Genomic DNA, 21,010 nt, shown 5'->3' with positions numbered 1-21,010 from the left:
ATTTTAAGCTTAATTGTTATATTATCAAGTGTTCGGATTATAGAAATACCACTGAGTGTATACTCAGCGTACGGTTTGTTTCCGTGCGTAGGTTAAGTTAAGGCTAGACTGTCGAATCAGCATTTCAGGCTGATCCCGAATTCAATGAGGTAAAGTACATTGAGTATTGATAATGGCATGTACCTAGGATGTTTAATGAGAGTAATTTAAGTTGTAAAGTATTGATGAAATAAGTAAATTATGGTTGGCAACGGTATATAGTATGAATTTTGAAATATAAAAAAAAATTCGTATTGATTCTAAATTAGTTCCAAATTGAATTTACTGTCCATATTGGACCGCGAGGGCCCATTAAAGGGACGACATCTTAAAACTAGGAAGAGTATGAATATTTATTTTAATTAATGACTGAAATTGGACTGTACTGACTGGTAATGTTTCGTAACCCTGTTCCGACGACGGTATAAGGTTAGGGGACGTTACAAACTTACTATTCATCATGGGGTAAACTATACTCAAAATCACTCAATTATTAGAAATTTTACAATTTCGTCATTTAACTTTAGAAAAGTTACAAGTTGGTCCTTGTACTATTTAAATGTTTTAGAGTTTTAGGGACCTCCTTCACAATTGTATTCCAATAATCTTGTCATCATCTGGCCTCCTCCTCCTACAAAGAAACACATTGAAATGGAGTTTTACTTAATCTTTCAACTTTATCATTTAATTTTCTTTGAAATATCCAAAAACTCTGTTGATTTAATATAACGATTCGAAAGTCAGTGGCATCAAAAAATTTGATTTCAAGACTCTATTTTCGTAAACCGAGACTGTAAATAATTTTATTAAATATTTATGAAATTATATTAGAAATGAATTGAATTTTGGATAAGTAATTTTATCAAATTAGTGAAAAGTGGTAAAGGTTAAATTACTATACATTTTAAAGTGGAAACTTAGATTAAGGACCAATGTGATAATTATACCATAATGGAATTAGTGGGTGGTAAATGATTAATGTATATATATGTATAAGTTATAATATAAAAAAAGATTAAAATTAAATTATTAAAACAAAACATAAGTATGAAAGTGGGAAAAAGAGAAAACATGAATGCTTTCATCTTTTCAACCGAAATTGGAGAAGGAGAAACTCTTAACCCACCGCCAAGCTGTTTTAAAGTATAAATCTTCAATTGATTAGTGCAATTTAGTCTTTTTCATATAATTTTTATGTTTTTTAAATCTAAAGAGCCTAGCTGACTCGTTTGTTAATTTTCATAACTTTTGAAGTTTTTGAAAGATGCCATTGATGAATTCTTGAAGTTTTAGGTACTAAATTGATAGATTGTAAGCTTAAGAGTGAAAAGGACTAAATTGTAAAGTTAATTTACAGTTTTGTGCAATAAGGACTAAAATGCACAAATTTTGAAATTTTGGGTAGAAATGAGAAATGGGAGGTCCATTTAGGACTATAGTGAAATCACCCTGCAAACTTGAGTTCTAGATTTAAAGTTATGTCCCGATTTTAGAGACTAAATTGAATAAAATGAAAAAGTTTCTTAAAGTAGAAATTGAATGTGAAATTATTTGTATATGGTTGATTTGGTATGTTTGTGTTAATCTATAGCTAAAGTTCACTCGAATTCCTCAAAAAAAAAAGATAAAGATAAAGCCGTCAACGAATAACTCGGAGTTTATGATTTGTATTTCTATAATCTAAACCATTTCAATTGCTGCATTTATGAATTGTGTTGCATGGTAAGATCATAAGGTACGTTGTAAATGATAAAACGAGCTTATTTGAATTGATTTGGATTGATTGCTAGCTATAAGGACTAAAAGAATAGTTTTGAAAATATTGTATATTATTATAAATGTGCAATTGAATCTGTATTGTGATGAAATAAGTTGTTACATATGTGGAATTAAGAAATTTATTATAAATGAAATTGAAATAAAGGTGGATGACGGATATCGGATTATAAGTCTGAAATGTGAATTTGATATTGCACAATTTAATCGATTCGATTGATATATGAAAAATGTATATGTTGCAACTGTGATAGCTCGATTTAAGATAAAAAAAATTCATTATATAACCAAGTGATGTATTTGGATTTCTAGATTGACATGTTAACTTGCATTCGAATTTTTGGTTTGTTGGTTCATTGTATTATATGATTTATATTATGTTCTAATGTTTGAATATAGCAATACAGCTGAATTGTACTTAGAGGACGATTTTGTTTTCCAACATTCAACCGTAATCCCAGATTCAGCGAGTTGGTGATGTTCCTTGTAGTTTAATGACATATGCATAAGAGAGTCATTTGTTTATATTCTACTAAACTTGGAGGATGAATTGGTGTTTGATGCATTTTATATATATGTTTAGTGTAATCTTGATAATGGTATAAATCATATGTATGCATAATGAAGTTCTTGAAGTGTGAATTAGATAAGTATGCATAATGGCTTGAATGGTTGATAGTTGAAAAGTTAACGGTATCTTGATCAAATTTGGATATATGTGAATTGTTAGATGGTACGCTATGAATAGGTGAATTGGTATGAATATATGTGATAATAGTTAATACATTGATAATGTAAGTATGATTTGAGTAATGGTTGGAAAATTTATTAGGTGTGCGCAAGTTAGCATTGAGACATGTATGTATTGTTGATTTTTTTTAAATGGTATGGTTGAATATGTTGTGTCATGCCATAAAAGGTTTGAATGGTATTTGAATTGGTAAGTATTGGAGAATGAATGTGAATCATATATGTATGTTTTAGTAGTGTTTTGAAATGTCTAATACATGTAATTTATGTTTACTTAGGCATGAAATAAGAAATTGAATGTTGGGACAATATTGAATGCATTTTAGTACATTTTTGGCCAAAATAGTATATGACATCGTAATGTCGTTCAAATGTCGTTATGACGAGGAAACCACGTTGTGATGCCAATCTTAGGTCGTCGGGATGGAATTGGACAATAAGTCATATCGTGACGGAGAACTCCCTCACATCACGTTGTCGGCCTTGCATTTTGAATCTTTTCATTTTAGTCCTTCTTCGAATTTGAATTAGCTTTAGAGTTCCTATAAGCTCGTACTAAGGCCCAAAATGATTGTATTTCATGTTGATTGTATAATTGGTTGATTTATTATCAATAAATTGCATATTTCAAACACGATTTGAATGTGGTTGCTTCAGCGGCCGAGTTGCGTAACAAGGTGTTACATTTAAACTCCAAGCCCTAACAAAGAAGCTCTCTGATATCTATTAGCGTCATAAGATGGACGTCTAACTCTATTATGTTCCTATTTTCAACGATATTTTCTCCTTGACCTTTTGGATTAAACCTTCATCGCCTAAAACTCTTTGACTAACTCATATACGAATCTAGTACATTTGAGTTTCCTTTTTAGTATTTTGATTCTTTTTTCTCTCATTTTATTCTATCTTTTTGCTACTGTAAGTCATGTTTCGGGTTTTTTGAAACTTAGACTTTCTTCTTTTTTATTTGCTTTTTTCAAACTTTTTTGTTTGTTTTGTTTGTGGTTTTGGTGCTTTTTGGTTATTGGTTTAAGGTAAGAGTGTGTGAACAACTTAACTGTAGATTTTATTAGGTTTTGGTTTTGGCTTAACGAAGATGGTAAGTGCATTAAGAATGAAGGGTGGTTGGAGTTGGTTGGGTTAAAGGTGAAACATGGGTTGACAATGGCTTTGCTAGTGCTTAGGGCTTCAGTTATTGATGTTGTTTGGATTATTGTGCTAGAGAGTAATGGTGCAAAGATTGAGAGGCCATGGTGTGAACTTAATAATAGTTCAATGACCAACTTGTAACTTTTTGGAAATGAGTGACCAAATTTTAAACTTACAATAATTAAGTGACCAAATGATAAATTTATTTGTACCCACATTAGACATTCACTAGCAACTTAGTAGGCTAGTAATCGACTTGTAACTTTCGAATAGTTCAGTGACCAATTTGTAACTTTTTAAAATTGAGTGACCAAAATATAAACTTACTAGTCATTGAGTGATATTGATTGTCACTTACTCAAATAAAGTCAAGAATTGAGTGGAGAAATTTGAAGCAAGCCCAAATTGAACCTATTTTTTCAAAGGTCCAATAAATGGGCGCGATCAATAGGGCATAACAAATCACACTCTAACGAAGAAACACATTAGACCAAAGTTTTTCCCTTATCTTTTAACTTTATGGTTTAATTTTCTTTGAAATATCTAGAAACTTCGTTGATTTAAACACAAAGCCTTAATTAATAAGCTCTTTGATTTCCATCCACCGTCATCGGATGGTTGTCTAACTCTAACATGTTCCTCTTCTTAGCAATACTTTCTCTTTAACCTTTTAGATTGAGCATTTGTCTCTTGAAACTCTTCGACTAACTTCTAATTGAATCTAGTACACTTGAGTTTTCTTTTTTAAATATTTTGATTCTCTTTTCACTCATTTTATTTTGTCCCGTTGCTCATATAAGACTTGTTTGGGTCTTTTTGAAACATGTGACTTTTTTCAAATTTTTATTTGCTTTGTTGGGTTCTTTTTGTTTACTTTGATAATGGTTTTGGTGCAATTTAATTATTGGTTTAAGGTAAGGTGTGTGAATAGCTTAATTGTGAATTTTAGTGGGCCTTGGTTTTAGCTTAAAAGGAAACGATGAGTGTGTTAAAAATAAAGGGTGGTCAAGTTGGTTGGACCAGAGGTGAAACATGGGTTGATAGTGGCTTTGCTAAGGTTTTGGGTTTGATTTTTTGACATTGTTTAGATTATCGGGTTAAAGAATAATAGTGCAAAGTCTAAGTGACCATACTGTGAACTTAATAATAGTTTAATAATTAAATTGTAACTTTTTAAAATTAAATGACTAAAATATAAATTTATTAATAATTGAGTGTTCAAATTATAAATTTACATGCCCTATATTTGACCTCCATTAGCAACGTAATGGGCTAGTGATTAAAATTGTAATTTTTTAAAATTAAATTATTAAAATATAAATTAGGTTACGCAAAATAAAGTTAAGAACTACGTGGAGAAATTTGAAGCAGGCCCAATCCAAGACCAAACTGGGGCCCAATAAGTGGGCGCAGTCAACGGGTACGAGCAAATCACGCTCCTCGTACACCCAGAAAAGCGCACTTGTAAGCTATATAAGCTATTGGTTTAAATGTTTGTTCTTTCCGTCTTTTATCATCTTCTTCTTCCCAAAATCTCTCATTATCGAGTTTAACCAAGGAAGGGTCTTAAAAACTCCTGCCTTTGAAATGCTTTCTCCACTTGCGTCACAGCGTCTTATCGAGGTCCGTCAAGCTTTCCGTCTATCTGCTCAGGTATTCATCTAACTTTTCTCTTCCATTTTCCCGCTCTCAACCAAACACTTCTCCATCTCATTTTTTCGCTCTTTTATTTTATTTTATTTATTTCCCTGTTCCACAGGTGTATCGATCCTTCTCCACTGCCTTGAACTATGTATGTTCTAATCCTTCCTGCAATACATATATTTAAGTTGCATAATGTACCGCAAATTCCTGGTATTTTCCTCCATAAGTAATACTACTAGAAAAGACGGTTGATTGAATGAATTTGGCGCGATCTTTTTTGCTGTAGCACATTGATGGCCCAGATAACAATCCCGACCTTCCATGGGAATTTTCGGAGGCAAACAAAGCAAAGGTTAGTAAATGTATGACTAGATTCTTAAAATTTGAGGAATTCCTATATTTTCCAATAAGTGTAATATAGTGACGTCAAATGCCATTAATTTACTTTCTCTACTTAGATAATCTTAAAGATTCACATTTCATGTACTGTTGTTGAAAATTGGTTTGTAACATCATTGCTTTTCTGGATTTTATGTAATCTGAATCAGTTTTAATTTTACTTTTAGTAGCTTTGTAAATTGTAACTGTTTTTAATCCAAATTTAATTCTAAACCTAATCCTAATTTATTATTCATAGGTCAAGGGGATATTGTCTCATTATCCATCTAACTACAAGCAATCTGCAGTAATACCTCTGTTAGATCTTGCACATCAGCAGCATGGAGGGTGGCTTCCTGTATCAGCCATGAATGCAGTATGTGGCATGAATGCTATTAACTTGAATTCATTTGATGACATGCATTTATATTCCTGAACTGGTAATTTTCAAATGCTTAGAGATCTAGTGATATATAGTTTATATGAAGAGACCTATAGTTTTGTTAGATATGGAAACTAACCAAATTTGGAGGCAAATTCAAGTGACATTAAATGTTTTCCTTGCTATTTGGTTTCTGGTTTCAGTAAAATGCTGTTTTTAATCCAAATTGCATCACCAACTCGTATTTTGTGATGTATGTTGCATTTTGGTTTGTAGGACATGGCTGACATGCAACTAATATCTAAAAAGGGATTATTAGAGCGTTCACCACGCCAGCAAGTTCCTTATGTTTGTCCCACAATGTTACCTTATGCTTGGCTACTCTTATCATTGTTTCAGACAAATTCCATGCTAGGGACTCTATGAAATGTATCACACTGTAGTTGATTTACATATAGGACTTACAAAAGATAGGAAAAGCCTTAGCAACTAAAGGACTGGAAGCCGGATAATTACTTCTAGAACTATTTGATCCGGTGCTCAATTTGATTGAAAGAATGAAATGCAGAATTATGCAATTGTAATAATGGCCTTGTCAATAGCTATTTTTCCTTTATCTGAAATCGCATAAGAGAGGTGGCTAGATCTGTTTACCCCTGAAACAATTTACTTAGTACTTGGGTGATTCATGTAATATTAAAGGATATTTCTTCATTATGCATCACTCAGTTGTTAGTCTCTGCCTGAAATGAAGCTTTTGTTACGATAATTGAAATCCATGAAATTTTCATTTAGCTAATATTGAATGGTGCAGTCCTTTTATAAAGCAGAAGCTAAATAAATTATACTTATAATGAAACATGTAATGAATTGTGCAGGTGGCAAAGGTTGTGGGAGTTGCTCCTATTCGCGTGTATGAGGTTGCAACTTTTTATTCAATGTTCAACAGGTCAAAGGTTAGAATTTATGTGTATGTTTTGCATCTTGGGACCTCTTTTCAATGATCAAAGTTGCAAAACCTATATGAATTTATTCAATGGCTTTTCAGGTTGGCAAGTATCATCTATTGGTTTGTGGCACAACACCATGTATGATATGTGGTTCACGAGAAATTGAAGGAGCCTTATTGAAACACTTGGGGGTTGAGCGCAATGGTAAGTGTTGTAGACATAGTGCTTGCAGTTTATACACACATCATGTAAAACTCATGTCAGAGTTTGAAGTTTTAGATAGTATTGAATATGAAGTATCTATTGTTTTTATCATTCAGAGGTAACAAAGGACGGTTTATTCTCGGTTGGAGAAATGGAATGTATGGTAAGTCTTTCCCTTTACATGTTTACTTCTTTTTTACTCCAAAATGCCAAATTTTATTAGAAAATCTATTTATGCTAACCTTTTTTTTTTCCTTAATCACTCTCACAAATTTAACAGCTTTGTAAATGTTTTCTCAGGGATGTTGTGTAAATGCTCCTATGATTGCAGTTGCTGATTACACCAATGGATCTGAAGGATATACGTATAATTACTATGTGGGTTTCTGTAGAGTTCTTTTCAACTTGCCTGATTAACCATAACTAGGCAGTGTGCTCAATTGATAACCTACTGGAATTTTAATATGTGCATTGCCATATTTAAACAATGCAGGAAGATGTTACTACGCAACGAGTTGTTGAGATAGTTGAGATGTTAAGAAAAGGAGAGAAGCCACCGGTAAGCAACTAGATCAGAAAATTGCTTGGTTTTCCTCACAGTACTTTGGGATGTTTCGAGTTTATCATTTTTTTTTGTTTGCATAATGATGCTCATGCCACTAATGTTTGTTCTAATCTGACTTCTATACATCAGGTTGGCACCCAAAATCCTAAACGTATCATGAGTGGACCTGAAGGAGGAAATACCACTTTGCTAAGTGATCCAAAACCTCCCCCTTGCCGAGATCTTGATGCCTGCTAAAGTATGGAGTTTTCATGTTCCTGTTGAATTTTTTAAGCTCAAGCAGCCTTTTTTTTTTTATCTGCCAATATAACATCTGGTGGATTTTCCATGGAATTTCAACTTCGTATAAATTATTAGATCACGAAAATGTCTCTGTACCGGATGATTGATGTCACTGTTTTGCATAAAAATTCTTTGATGGAAGCAAAGCCATAATTGTGGCATTGGAAATACCTTAATCTTCTTTTAAGCTCACAAAATGCCAGCATGTTGTGTGATAAATTTGAACACAAACTGTTTGACAGCAAACACAATGCTAAAACCGAGTCGTCACCGTCACCCACCCCCGGTCTATTTTTCCCCACGTCCAATTATGGTTATGTAGAAATTAAAAAGGAAGTCAAATTACATTCAGGAAAAGCACCATCAAGTATCAGTTGGACCATTGTAAGAAGCATTTTTGAAATGGCCAACCAAAAATCAGAGCCACACTAGGAAAGTGCTGCCATCATCATCCACTACCCCTCACCATTTTGATACAAAAAAGAAGACATAGCCAGTAATTTGACCATATAAGGGCCTGCTTGTATTTTTTAAGGGATTGACATTAGACACTGTTTTGAACCCCCCAAAAAAGAAAAGTTGAAAAGAAAGGCAAAAAGGCAAGAGCTATTGGCATCTGACTTTGATTGCAATTTGAACCCACAACACAACTTATTTTTGTTAGGGGAGTTAGAATCTGACAAATAAAATGTGGGGATCCCTATGCTTACCTTTTTTTTCTTTTGTTTTTTTCTCAGGTTTATGAAGTGGGATCTGTTTCAGGCTTAACAATAGAGGAAGAAGTATCTGGTGGTTGTGTGTCGTAAATGGCCTTGGCCAGTGAGATAGGCATGATACAAAGAGCCTTTGATTGAAGGAATTGCATGGCAGCTCCAACATTTTCTTCCATGAGTTTAGCTACATGTCGATCTGTGCCATCATTCGACCACTTCTCCCATGCTGGTTGGCTTCTTCCACTCTCACCTCTTTCATCCTGGTGTACAATACAGGAACCTCAATTGCCTAAACGAATACCAAAATATAGAAGAAAATATGTTCATACACATACAATTCATTACCTCAATTGAGGATAGTGGGATGTCTATCACAAAGGGTGCCACTGCAGCAGCTCCCCCCAACCTACTCATGGTCAAAACCTGTTCAATAATCACATAGATAAGTTCTTCAAATGAGAATGGCCATTTATTTCTCTTCACTTCCTTAAAAGGGATAACATTCATGACTCGAATCCCTTGAAGAATTAGTAAAAGACCTCCACAGGAAAATTTCAGTGACGCTTTAGCAGTCTTTAGCTAAAGAGAAAAAAGGAGTATGCGAATACAAATCCACCAACACGGATCCGAATATATTGACAGAGGAAAACTTCTGAAAGTACAAGGCACATTCAACTGGTAAGGATATCAAAGACTGATCCCATAAACATGAGCAGCAACACAATATTCAGTAAAGCAGAAATATGAATAGGAAATGTGGGAGAAAACAGGTAAAAGAGTTAATGATACCTTGACTTGAAGCCTCAGGAACTTCACATAATCTACAATTTCATCAAGCATGGCTGCTCTATCAGTCTACAAGAGAAGCATACATGACCTTAAATGGAGTAAGATATATTATACATGCTTTTCTTCCCAAGACATAAAATCTACCATTAAAGTCACCCATGTTTCAAAAAGATTGCAACTTAGCCAAGTTAAACAACAATAGTCAACTGTAAAGTTATTACAATACGAGGAATTAGGACATTAACCCATTCAATTGCACACAGTTAGAGTAACAGAAGTAAATTTACGACGCAATAAGCATAAGGAACTGACCTTGTTAACACTAGGAACAAGTTCCTGCAACGCCCTGATTCTTTCAGCAATTCTCTCCCTGCGCAACTGTGGTTTAGTTCAGCATGGTTAGTCACAATTGCAACCATTTGTTGAGCAGATTCACTTTACTTTTGCAATTTCATGGCATAAGAAGTAGGCAATCAAATGCAACTTCACCACCTATTAGATTCCCTCCTACTAAAAGGTGATATAAATGAACGAGGCTTTACATCATATCATTATATTGCTATATATGACTTTATCTCGGCTAACATTCATGATACTCCTAACTTTAATGCCCTTTGATATTTTTTGTTATTCCAGTGTTTGCTATGATAGTTTATAATAAATTTAATCTTTACCCGTTCAGCAATGCTGTGTGGATCCGTGGCCTGTCCTCTTCTAGCGCGCACTCTTGGACGCATGGGCGGTGGATGTGGTGCTGCTGCAGCAACTGCTCCTGCCATTGGCTGCCCATGGAAAACCTGGAAAGTTATATATATATATATATTATGTATGTATATGTCACCACCACCAATGATAAAATTTAAAGAATATATGATAGCACTATGGACTATGGATCATAATTATTTGAGACCACAATCTGTAGTTTAGATGATGAGTATGATGGTTATTAGTAGAATAAGTTAACAATATAAATTACCATTGTTTCTTACGTTTTTTACAGAAGCAGTTCTGCCATCAACCATCCCCTCGCGGAAGCGCTTGCCGCTACCGGAAGCTTCCTCTTGCTTCAAAAACCCGCCTTTGCCTTGCTTCAAGCTTAATCCCAACGGAAAAACCTGTCCGTGAAAGGCACCGCCTCCACCGACGCCAATTCGTCCGAGATGGCCTGCTCCATCAGCGGAGTTGAGGTGCAGAAACATTGGCGCTCCAGCCAAGCCACCGTCTGATCCCGCTAAGCCCGTGTCAGTATGCGCAAAGTGTGGCAGCCCAAGGATTTGGTCGACGAAACCATCGGCGGGAGCCTCGTTGGGGTTACTAGCCATAAGGAAGTGGAAGAGATAGCAAAGTAAGTGAGTTGAAAAATGAGTCGAACTGGCGAGTTAGTGCTACCACACCTACATACATGCGAGACAGAGAGAGAGAGAGAGAGAAAGACAGAGAGGGGTTTTATGGTGGATGAAAATGCAACTCTTTACGTAAAAGGGGATGGAGTTGGATCAGAATTACGTGGGAAACCATTTCTTTTATATTTTTGGTCTCCTTTTTGTGATTTGTCACCATGTCCATGTTTTTATAGTCAGTGGTCAGAAAACGGCGGCGATTCTTTTTAAATTTTGTAATATTAATAAATTCCGGCCAACTAATTACCGTTGTGATTCGTGCGCTGTCTGATGAGTGGGAAACAAGACTCTGCTTTGCTTGCTTTCTTGGCTATCCATTTGCATTTAAATTTTATATTTATGAAATTTCTTTAAAAAATATTTTAATATTTTTGTATACATTCTTTAGGTATGATACTTTTGGTAGGTAGTGGTATTAAATTAGTTTTTAATTCAATAATTTTTTTAAAATTAGTTTTTAAATGAATACATTTTAAAAGTTTTTTTAATGATTTTATAAATAAAATATTTTGTTTTGAGTTAAATGGTAAATAAATAATAATTTTTATGTTATTTTGGTACATAGGACGAGGAATAGTTTTAGTAAGTGAATTGAGATTGTGACAATTGATTCAGTTTGATAAGTGCTTAAAGTTTCAATTATTTATAATTTTTTTTCCTTGAATTATGCTGTTTTTGTTCTTAATTATGTTATTTATTATGTATTTAGGGAATAATTAGAGAAAAGTGAATTTAAAGTTTATCTTTGAAAAGTTTTTACGGTTCGGATTTGTCAACACATTGTAGATTCAATATTTTAGCCATAACTTGAGTTGCAAATGTTCGTTTTGGATCCATAAGTGGTGGATTTAATCGTTATACTTTAATATTGTTATTTTTAGTCTTTATATTTTTTTTAAAATTTAAAATTTCAATTCTGACCAAACGATAGTTGTCAAATTCAAGTTCTACTATTTTCAAAATCTAACGCGGCAAATATATTATCACATGTATGATGTTATATTAGTTATTTTTTTATATATATCACCCAAAAAAATTCAGTTAATGAATTTAACTATCATCATTTGTATCAAGACATAAATTTCATATGAACTAAATTGTAATCTTACGCATAGTATACGTACCAAACGAATTTAATTTTTATTGCTTAAGTCAAAACAAACATTCAAAAGTTGAAAAATACATAACTAAAATAAACTAAATTGAAGTACAAAGATTAAATCCATAATTTACGCATAATATAAGGACTAATAGAAGAATTTGACCAAATATATACAACATATCATATATCTATTAGTTTATGGGGAAATAATTAGTACACTACAGGTGAAACTTTTAGACTCTACAAGCAGGGTTAAGAGGATGGCAAGTGTCCTATAAAATATTAAAAAAAAATAAGATGCATGGCAACTATTTTACTTTGCTTGTATTAACTATTATTTTAATATATACTGGTAATTTTATCACACGCATATGCATATGAAAACTATATATATATTGGTAAAGAGAAAATGAAAAAAATCAACTATATAAAACAATCGTATCCTTTCTCCCCATGTAGTAACTCAATAACTTCCTCGGGAGCCTCATTAAAAACTTGTAGACTTGATTTCCAACTCAGACTGAGTTTGGCGAGTCGATCAGCCACCAAATTCCGATTTCTAGAAATATGGTTAATCTTCCACTGTCCTTCCGCTCTCATGATACGCCGCACCCTTCTAAGAACAGTAATCCCGGAATCCTCCAAGTTTAAATCAGACAAGACTTGCACTATCTCGAGATTATCAGTCAAAAGAGAGATTTTTTTGTATCCCTTATTAAGCAAAATAAGAATTTCATCAAGGATGCCCCAGACTTCAGCTTCAAATGGAGAGCAATATCCAAGAAAACGAGAGAATCCCACTATCCAATTTCCGTCATGATCTCTAGCCACGCCCCTGAAGCAGCACATCCAAAGGCTCTGGCCACAGCTCCATCCGTGGAGAGAAAAACTATATATTTAAAATGCAAAAGGACATTTATAAGAATATAACTTATTTTAAATAAGGCTAATTTAATAAATTTTTTCAATCGAGTTGGTATTTAATTAATTCATGAAACTAACTCAATTAACAATAAAAATACTAAGAATGTGGGTGAAAACTGATAAACAATAAAAATACTAAGAATGTGGGTGAAAACTGATAAAGTGGAGTTTTATGCATATTAATAGCTTGGATTCAAGCCTCATTATTTTCCATTTTTATTGATTTATTTAAAATGTAAAAATACAAAAGTACCCTTATAAAAATAAAACTTATTTTAAATATGTAATAAAAATAAAGATAAAATCCCCATGCAGCCTCTCATTCCCTAAAAATATATTATACTGAATTGATTTTTTTTTTTTTGTAAAATCTAAACGATTTCTCGTGTGTTTGTATATATATGGCAATGAAATTTAACCCCATACAGCAAAGAAGATTGTTCTGTGCAAACCAAGAGGGGAAACTGAAGCTATTAAATAATTGACATTTTAATCAAATTAAAAGATTATATATTAAAACAAATGATTTTGTGTTAAAAATGTTACAGTAAAAAGATACTATAAAGTTTGCCTGCCTGCCTTATCATCTTCTCATTCTTTCCCAGACTTTGATTTGACAAATCGCAGTTCAGCCTAGCCGGCCGGAACCTATCCAGAACAAAAAACCGATTGGCGGCCTTTCTTACGTTAATGAAAGATATGTAAAAAGCTCGCCGAAGATGATTGTTCAAAAGCATACCAAACCAAATGGCATAGACATCTCTCTATTAATCTGATCTTGGTCTATTTGAACCACCTTTCTGATGGTTGTACAGCGGTAAAAGCCACTGTGACCCGTGTTTCCGTCTTCCATAACACCGGCAATAAAGTATCCCTAATGCTGCCATACAAGCAATGGGAATTGCCCACCTGCCAAAAATAAACATATGCAACTTCAAAATGATTACGAAGCAAAAATCGGTCACACTCTATTAAGAATGAACGGGCGACTGCTATACGAGAAAAGCAAGTGCAAAGTGTTTATGTTATATTTTACCTGTCCAAATCAAGGATAGGGCTGTAAACAATAGTTTCCCAAGCGGATACGATGAAGTGCCACACAGGATTGTAGTAAAGAGACTCCGCTGACCAGAACATCCTCGTATATGTCTCTAAGAAAATAAATAGTATCCATGCCGCCATTTCGACCAAAATGAATTTTATGATGAACCGACCAATCACCACCATGACAAGGGAGAAGGCCACCAACCAATTGAAGAGCCTTTGATTGTATTCCTTGATAAACAGAGAACGCGACTTTCCCAGCATCTGCAATATTATGGTACATTCGAGGAAAACATATTAAGTAGAAGACACAAGACAATACAAATTGTTGCAATTTCATTACAAAGCACCATAAATGTATCTTTTCCATCTTAATAGGCAATTTCAAATTATCTGTTACCCTTCTCACCCATACAATTCCTTCAAAATCAGGGTGTTGAGTTGAATTGATATTATTTTGGTCTCCATTCTTCAACAGGGACAAAGAACATGACTTTACTGATCCAAGCATTAAACTAACTCAAGCTCATTTTGAAATGTTCTCGTAACACTCCTAGTCAATAATACTGAATGATCCTTCCATCTTTCCCATTAAATATTGCAACAGAAGGAAAGTAACATTTCATAAGAAAAAGGAAACTGAAAATAAAACTGCAAGGTGTCCTCTTTACCTTCATTATTCGTTGCTCGTAATTGGCTTTCGAAGGCCCAACACACTCCTGCTCAAAGCTTTGGTTACATTGCTGTAAACCTGCATCAAATTTTGCCATAGTAGGAAGTCTAAGAACTTGAAGCTGGTCCATTCTGTCCTCACATTGGGTATATAGTGCCTCACACAGCCTTGTGGACTGATATTCATTCGTCATAATGACATTCTTAAATACCTAAACAAAATTTTTAGCATTAACAACATGAGAATTACAAAAGCTTGTAGTAGGACGTATTACTTTTAAATCCAGATGGACATTTATATAAGATAAAAAAGAATTCGGCTGGCATGATAAATAGTTAACCACAAAAATGCCTCCGTAAAATTTCTGCATGCTTGAAGAGTAGGCAACTGATCAAACAGCTGAAATCCGATAAACCCCTACGTCGATTTCCCATCCAAAACAGAACCTTGGAAAACTCAAGAAACTTCATAGAAGGTAAATGTGATAAGAACTAGACAAACTTCTAATACGACTGCCAATTTAAGTTTCCCACTAATTTTCTTATAAAAAATTTCCTTGCCCTACCACTAAGCAAGATTTTGAAATGTTATGAAACCAAGAAATTGAATACCCCAGGTAAGAAAAAATGTGAATGTATGAATTGATAAATTATCATTGATAAAAATGAAAAGAAAAGGTGAATGCCCCCTCAAAGTAGTCAGTACCTCCTTCATTTCTTCATCCAGTTGGTCAGCAGATTTCTTTGCATGGTGACGGCCAAAATGTTGTTCCTCAAAAGCCTTCATTGCTTCCTCTCGGGACCTTTCATGTGCATCTTGTAAGGATTGCTCTGGCATGGGTAATCTTAATTTTCCCATCCTTTCACTGTATAGCTTCAAACATCGCTCAAGAATCCCTTTATTGAAAACCTCTACGAGAGAGCCCGTTGATGGGATCTCCCCTTTATTCAAAGCATCAAGTATCTATAAGATTAAAAATAAAAATGCATATTAATAACACTAAGTCGGACATCAATTAAACATGATCTCTAACAATGACTAATTTAAGAATTCTCAGAATTTGAACATAAACTAACCTGCTCGAGGAAAGAAACAAATTCCTTTCCGTTTAAATACTTTCCCTGCACGATTTTTGGGCGTATAATACTAGCCACAAGCTTTTTCAATTGCCCTCTTTTCTTAACATACATGGGATCAAGGTCGTCATCCTTCAGGTCACAAAGCTTTGTTCGCATGAGATGAGGCTGTAATTCGAATTTCAAGCAATTAGATACTAAATGTTTACATTTTACAATAATTTATCTGCTTTGCAAAAATAAATAAATAATAATCATCCATTTGCCAACAAATAACATAGACCTACGGGAAAAGGTGTATATGTGTTCCATTATCATAAATCTCACTGTTAGCACACACAAACAACTTTGCTTTTCGTATACCACCACATGAAACAAAATATAAATGCTAAAAAACATTTACATCATACGCATCAAATCCATTTATTTTTCTGTTCAGAATGACGACAGCAAGTGGAAATGAGAGAAAAGGGAAAGAGCAAAGGTAATATTTGAGCAAAACAAACATATTTGAAACTCATACTTGTGGTAAGCTAAATGCCGTGCTGTTATCCCCCATTACAGCTAATGAGTCCCGAATCTGGTTCACCTGAAAAAGTTCCAGGAACTGTGAAATTCTAATCCAAGAAAATGTTAGTCTAGATAGAGCCTACAAGAACAGTCATAGAAGGAATACCTGATCAATATTTTTGTCCCCTGAAAATACAAAAGACACACCATCATAAGATCATCAGAAAAGTAAAGCAAGATTAACATAAATAAGCATCGGTCCAACAATGAAGCAAGACTGAGAAACTAACCATCACTGTTAGGGACATGCCTAAGTGCCTCATCCACCATTTCTTTCACTGATTTTCCTTCTGTATAAAACCCATAAAAATGTCAGTGAATTGCCTCTATATAGTGTGGCAGAAGCAATAGCCTAATTGGAGCAACACGCTTCAACTCCAAAATGAAAGCATTGAGTTCAAATTTGCTCTCCTTAACAAACAAAAAATTCAAACTAAATAGAGAAAAAAAAAGAGGAAAGAGATGCACCAAGAAAGGAATGTCCCTCAAACCACAGCATTCTAAAAAAACATTAGGAGTATAAGAATGGATCAAAATGAAAGTTTAACCAGAAATGTATACAAGCACCTAAAATCAATAGGAATCTGATATAGAACAGAAGCTAGAAAGGGATAACTCCGATGCAGATATAATATTACATGCAGTGGCAGTGCTATCACGTCCAAGGTCCATTGACATTTAAAGTAGCAGGCCCTTATGACACCTCAAAAAACATATGCTGGAAGACAATTATGAACTTACGCAGAAAATCACGCTGGATAAGCCACAAAAGTTTTGCAGGTTCAAAAGCAATGTCTTGCCCCTAAAAGAATGCAGTTATTTGTTAACTTCCACAACAAAATAGCTTCATTGCACAAGCATAAATATGAAAAATATTTTAGGGAGCAATAAAATACCTTCACTCTGTTCCCCATGTAATATTAGTCAAGCAAACCACAAGAAAGGTTAGTGTCTATATTAACAGGAACTAAAAAGTAAAATACACCAAGCTTGCTCAGTGCATATAATAAATTGATATTACTTTCAATTTAGTACATGGAAGAAGCACAAACCTTCCATAAAATTCTTCAGCAAGCTCAACAGCAAATGACAGCCGAGATATGTCAGCTTCACGAATCTAATGACAGAATGCACAAACAAGAGCATCAATAAAGAATCAACCCGTTGAAGGCTGCTGCCAATTCTGTGTTTCAACACTTTTTAACCTCAAGTCCACAACCTAATGCATAGACTGCAATTCTATATGAAGACTTTAAATGCTAAAATTCGCAGCATCACTTTTATAAGTGTATAGTATGAGAAGCACTTGGAAAATACCAGGATAGCACTTCAATTTCAGCCGAGGTGCAGATTTGCAGAATTTCTTATGAAAACTGTTTTTTGAAAACATTTAGCCTCATGGAATTTAACTTGAATTATAAGGGTTAAAACACTATCATTTCAGCTTCTAATATCTCAACTTTCCAAATAAGAGCATTTGAAAACAAGGAAAATTATAGAAAATTAACTAACCGTCTCAGGCAGGTTGTAAATTAGTACAGAGCTCATAACAGTTGCCAATGCAAAAATCCTGCATCAACAGGAACCAGAAAGGTAATATAACTAAATGTATACCCAATAAAGAAAGTTGAAGTACATATGTTGGATTTACCTATCGTCGTATACATTTGACTTCCCAACACTTTCAAAACCCTCGGTGTCAAGGTAGAAAACAGAAGTTCTTACTCCATCAATATCCACTTCTAGCGGGGTTCCCCAAACCCAAATTCCTAATACGGATGAGTGTAAACATCAATTGTGTAACCATTATGCATAATTGTAACATCACTGCTGTCTCTTACCCTTTGTTTTTGTGTCACGCATGTGTCCAACACCAAATCCTGAGGGATAAACAGGAAAAAACATACAGAACAAGTCATCAAATAGATCCCATTCAAAAATACAAGAAATGTTGAAAGTCACAACAAGGTCTATGAAACAACAAAGTAGCACATGGTAGTGAGAATCCACCTTCATCACAAGACAGTGAAAGAAGTTGATTTAGCAGAAAAGATTTGCCAGAACGGTAGGGACCAATGACCTGAATATATAAATCCAAAAAAGATTGAAAATGTGTGGGGGAAAAAAGACCAAAGGAATTATTCTAGAAAAACAAATTAGGTAGAATTTCAAGTTAGATGTGTCATGTAACAGGAACAAACTAATTACTGTCAACTAGTTTTCACCCAAAATAAAGCATTCAAGACCATTGAAGAAATCGGTACATATTGTATGGTTTGTATCTTATATGTAGCAAATATTTCCACTATGATAGCCATAAATTATCAAAACTAATGATTTGCTGCATCAAATTTCTCAAACTTACCTCCCATCAAGATTTCAACACTCATACCAAGGATAAATTTCCCAACACTCATGCTAGTATTTCCATAACAATAGCAAACCATTTTTTTCATTCTTTTCTTACTTTCTTGAGTTGGCAAAGGGAAATGCACCAACTTTAGCACTTCACTTTTTGAGTCCAAATGATATTAAGAGCCTTTCTTATTTCTTTGTTGGAACATGCTTAGCAATTCATAATTTAAGCCTAACTGATATCTGGAGTAAGGTGACCGGAATAAACCAAATAAACTGCAAATCCATACTAGATGTCCGGGAACGGAATCAAAAACTTACAGCAACAGCTGAAATAGGGGTAGTTATTCTGCTGATGGCTTCCAAGCCTTCCCTTGAAAGACGAAGCTTTGTATGACCAGGATCAGGCTCCACAATAGGAAATCTGTATGTATTAATTTATGTAAAAGAGAGAGAGAGAGAGAGACCAGCATCAGATTAAGTAAAGACAAATTGGGAATATGTGAAGTTATTAGAAAGGCATAAACAACTAGCAGGAAAAAGCTAAATTCAAATCAAACAGCTAGCTGTTGCGTTTAATTTACAACTGAAAAAAAATTCCTACAAAAGCACAAATATTTTTAGCTAATATTCAGCATATGCCCAAAAAAAGGGCCGCAAGTCCACAGTAAGTTTTATGGAAAAAAGCAACTTCTTATGCATAAGCAAATGCTTTTCGAAAGAGCTAGAAACCAAGCATCTAAAGACTCCTCTATATTAAAGCAGCAAAACACATTATTTAGACATGACGCAAACCAAGCAAGATCATATGGATTTCATTCTATAGCTTCACCTCTTTAGTTGCACTACTACAGCACAAATTCTATAATCAACAAAAGCTGCATTAGTTTCCAAAATAAATTTGCCTCTTAATTCCTTATGCTTCCCGTATATAGCAGCAAAACATTAAAATAAGCTTTGGAGTGTCGGCATAAACCAGCATTAATCATATATAAGAACTTACAAGCAATAGGTGATCTAAAGACTCAAAGAACTAACTGCTCATTAGTTCCATCAAACAACTGGCACTCTCAAGAACATCACGTAGAGCAGGAACCCTTAACTGTAACAAGAATTCCAGAATCTCAATACTAAAAGAATCGCTTCATTGAAGGATTAATACCATGATCTATCTGACAAAGCAATTGCATATCAAATTTGAATCAAGCTTTAACCTTTTCAAGATTTGTTTTTGTCATTTAACATGAAGTTGCCAATACTTAACATCCCATATAACATCAAACCTAAACAGAAAGTCAACAGATTGCCTCTGAGAATATTATTTCGTGTTCAATCCTAATGGTATTAGACAAAATCAGGAACACATCCAAGAATTAAAAAAAAAAAACTAATTGGCGGCAATAGCTACAAATAAATCAACAATGTGCCAACGAGATCTTTAAAAAAATGCAAACTAAAGTGTCTCGTTTTAAAGCTAATAAATAAACAAAACATATCCTAGTCAACTCTTTAACTACTCCCAGCAATAAAATCAAATTCAATACAGCATCGAAGTTTAAATACAAACAAAATAAACAGAAACAAAGGGAACTTACGGTTGATGAAAATTATCAATTGAGGAAGACCCAGATACCAAAAAGACGAGAAGAATCGAAAAAACAAAGATCCAATAAGAAATCTCCATTGTTAGCAAAGATCGCTATTTTCCCAATGCAGATAGAAGAACTATACGAATAAGGCAAACATGAAAAGAACGAAATAAAAGATAAAAGGAAAGAAATAAAAAGGTAACGGCAAGAATGGGATCTAACGAGACCCTGTAGAAGAGTGTACGTTAAGCATCGTAAACCCGCATGAGAGGAAATTTCAGAGAGAAAAACTACATATGAAACCCAAAAGAAACAAAAATGAAGAAACAGGACATGAAATTTGGAGTGTAGAGCAGGGGATCCGTGCCTTCACGGATCAGAGCTTTTTTTTCCTCTTTTTTTTTTTCAAATTTTCTTGTTATTTTCTATGCTGGGGAAGTGGAAGGGTGTGGTAAATAGGGTTAAAAATTTAAGAAGAAGGGTGGAATCTATAATTTAACGGTGATGTTAACCGTCAAGTTGAGAACACTCGGAGGTCAAATGTATACGTGTCTTGTTTTTTTTTTGGTAAGTTGACTAAAGTACTTCTCTTAATTTATTTTATTTTATTTTTACAAATTTCTAAAATAAAATTTTTTTATTGAACACAATTTAAT

The 21,010-nt window shown here is 34.0% G+C and overlaps 3 protein-coding genes across 5 annotated transcripts; 1 reads left to right on the top strand and 2 right to left on the bottom strand.

Annotated features, from left to right (window-relative positions):
- The first annotated feature begins 5,223 nt into the window (after positions 1–5,223).
- On the top strand, positions 5,224–8,287 carry LOC107955474 (NADH dehydrogenase [ubiquinone] flavoprotein 2, mitochondrial). Its single transcript, XM_016891271.2, has 10 exons — positions 5,224–5,367; positions 5,474–5,506; positions 5,645–5,710; positions 5,996–6,112; positions 6,997–7,074; positions 7,167–7,272; positions 7,389–7,435; positions 7,573–7,650; positions 7,766–7,831; positions 7,967–8,287. The coding sequence occupies exons 1-10, from the start codon at positions 5,302–5,304 to the stop codon at positions 8,072–8,074; spliced, it is 765 nt and encodes a 254-aa protein (XP_016746760.1). The 5' UTR covers positions 5,224–5,301; the 3' UTR covers positions 8,075–8,287.
- Positions 8,288–8,609: 322 nt separating this feature from the next.
- Positions 8,610–11,295, bottom strand: LOC107955473 (transcription factor UNE12). Of its 2 annotated transcripts, none has more exons than XM_016891270.2 (6): positions 10,611–11,295; positions 10,296–10,403; positions 9,934–9,999; positions 9,622–9,687; positions 9,178–9,255; positions 8,610–9,092 (listed from the first exon to the last, which is right to left on the bottom strand). In XM_016891270.2, the coding sequence occupies exons 1-6, from the start codon at positions 10,941–10,943 to the stop codon at positions 8,859–8,861; spliced, it is 885 nt and encodes a 294-aa protein (XP_016746759.2). In that variant the 5' UTR covers positions 10,944–11,295; the 3' UTR covers positions 8,610–8,858. The 2 variants fall into 2 exon arrangements, with proteins under 2 accessions (XP_016746759.2, XP_016746758.2); XM_016891269.2 differs by having other exon boundaries at positions 10,296–10,418; positions 10,611–11,289.
- A 2,239-nt stretch (positions 11,296–13,534) lies between these two features.
- On the bottom strand, positions 13,535–20,796 carry LOC107955475 (guanylate-binding protein 5). Of its 2 annotated transcripts, XM_016891272.2 has the most exons (18): positions 20,361–20,796; positions 19,087–19,189; positions 18,421–18,490; positions 18,252–18,290; positions 18,062–18,179; positions 17,923–17,980; positions 17,463–17,527; positions 17,307–17,313; positions 17,152–17,212; positions 16,641–16,700; positions 16,517–16,536; positions 16,364–16,429; positions 15,841–16,008; positions 15,470–15,727; positions 14,763–14,975; positions 14,084–14,355; positions 13,787–13,956; positions 13,535–13,695 (listed from the first exon to the last, which is right to left on the bottom strand). In XM_016891272.2, the coding sequence occupies exons 1-17, from the start codon at positions 20,447–20,449 to the stop codon at positions 13,815–13,817; spliced, it is 1,809 nt and encodes a 602-aa protein (XP_016746761.1). In that variant the 5' UTR covers positions 20,450–20,796; the 3' UTR covers positions 13,535–13,695; positions 13,787–13,814. The 2 variants fall into 2 exon arrangements, with proteins under 2 accessions (XP_016746761.1, XP_040972700.1); XM_041116766.1 differs by having other exon boundaries at positions 13,535–13,956.
- Positions 20,797–21,010: the final 214 nt, after the last annotated feature.

Source organism: Gossypium hirsutum, chromosome A07 (genome assembly GCF_007990345.1).
Source record: "Gossypium hirsutum isolate 1008001.06 chromosome A07, Gossypium_hirsutum_v2.1, whole genome shotgun sequence".
NCBI lineage: Eukaryota > Viridiplantae > Streptophyta > Magnoliopsida > Malvales > Malvaceae > Gossypium > Gossypium hirsutum.
Note: the sequence above shows the minus strand (reverse complement) of the source record. Positions and strands in the feature narration are given on the sequence as shown.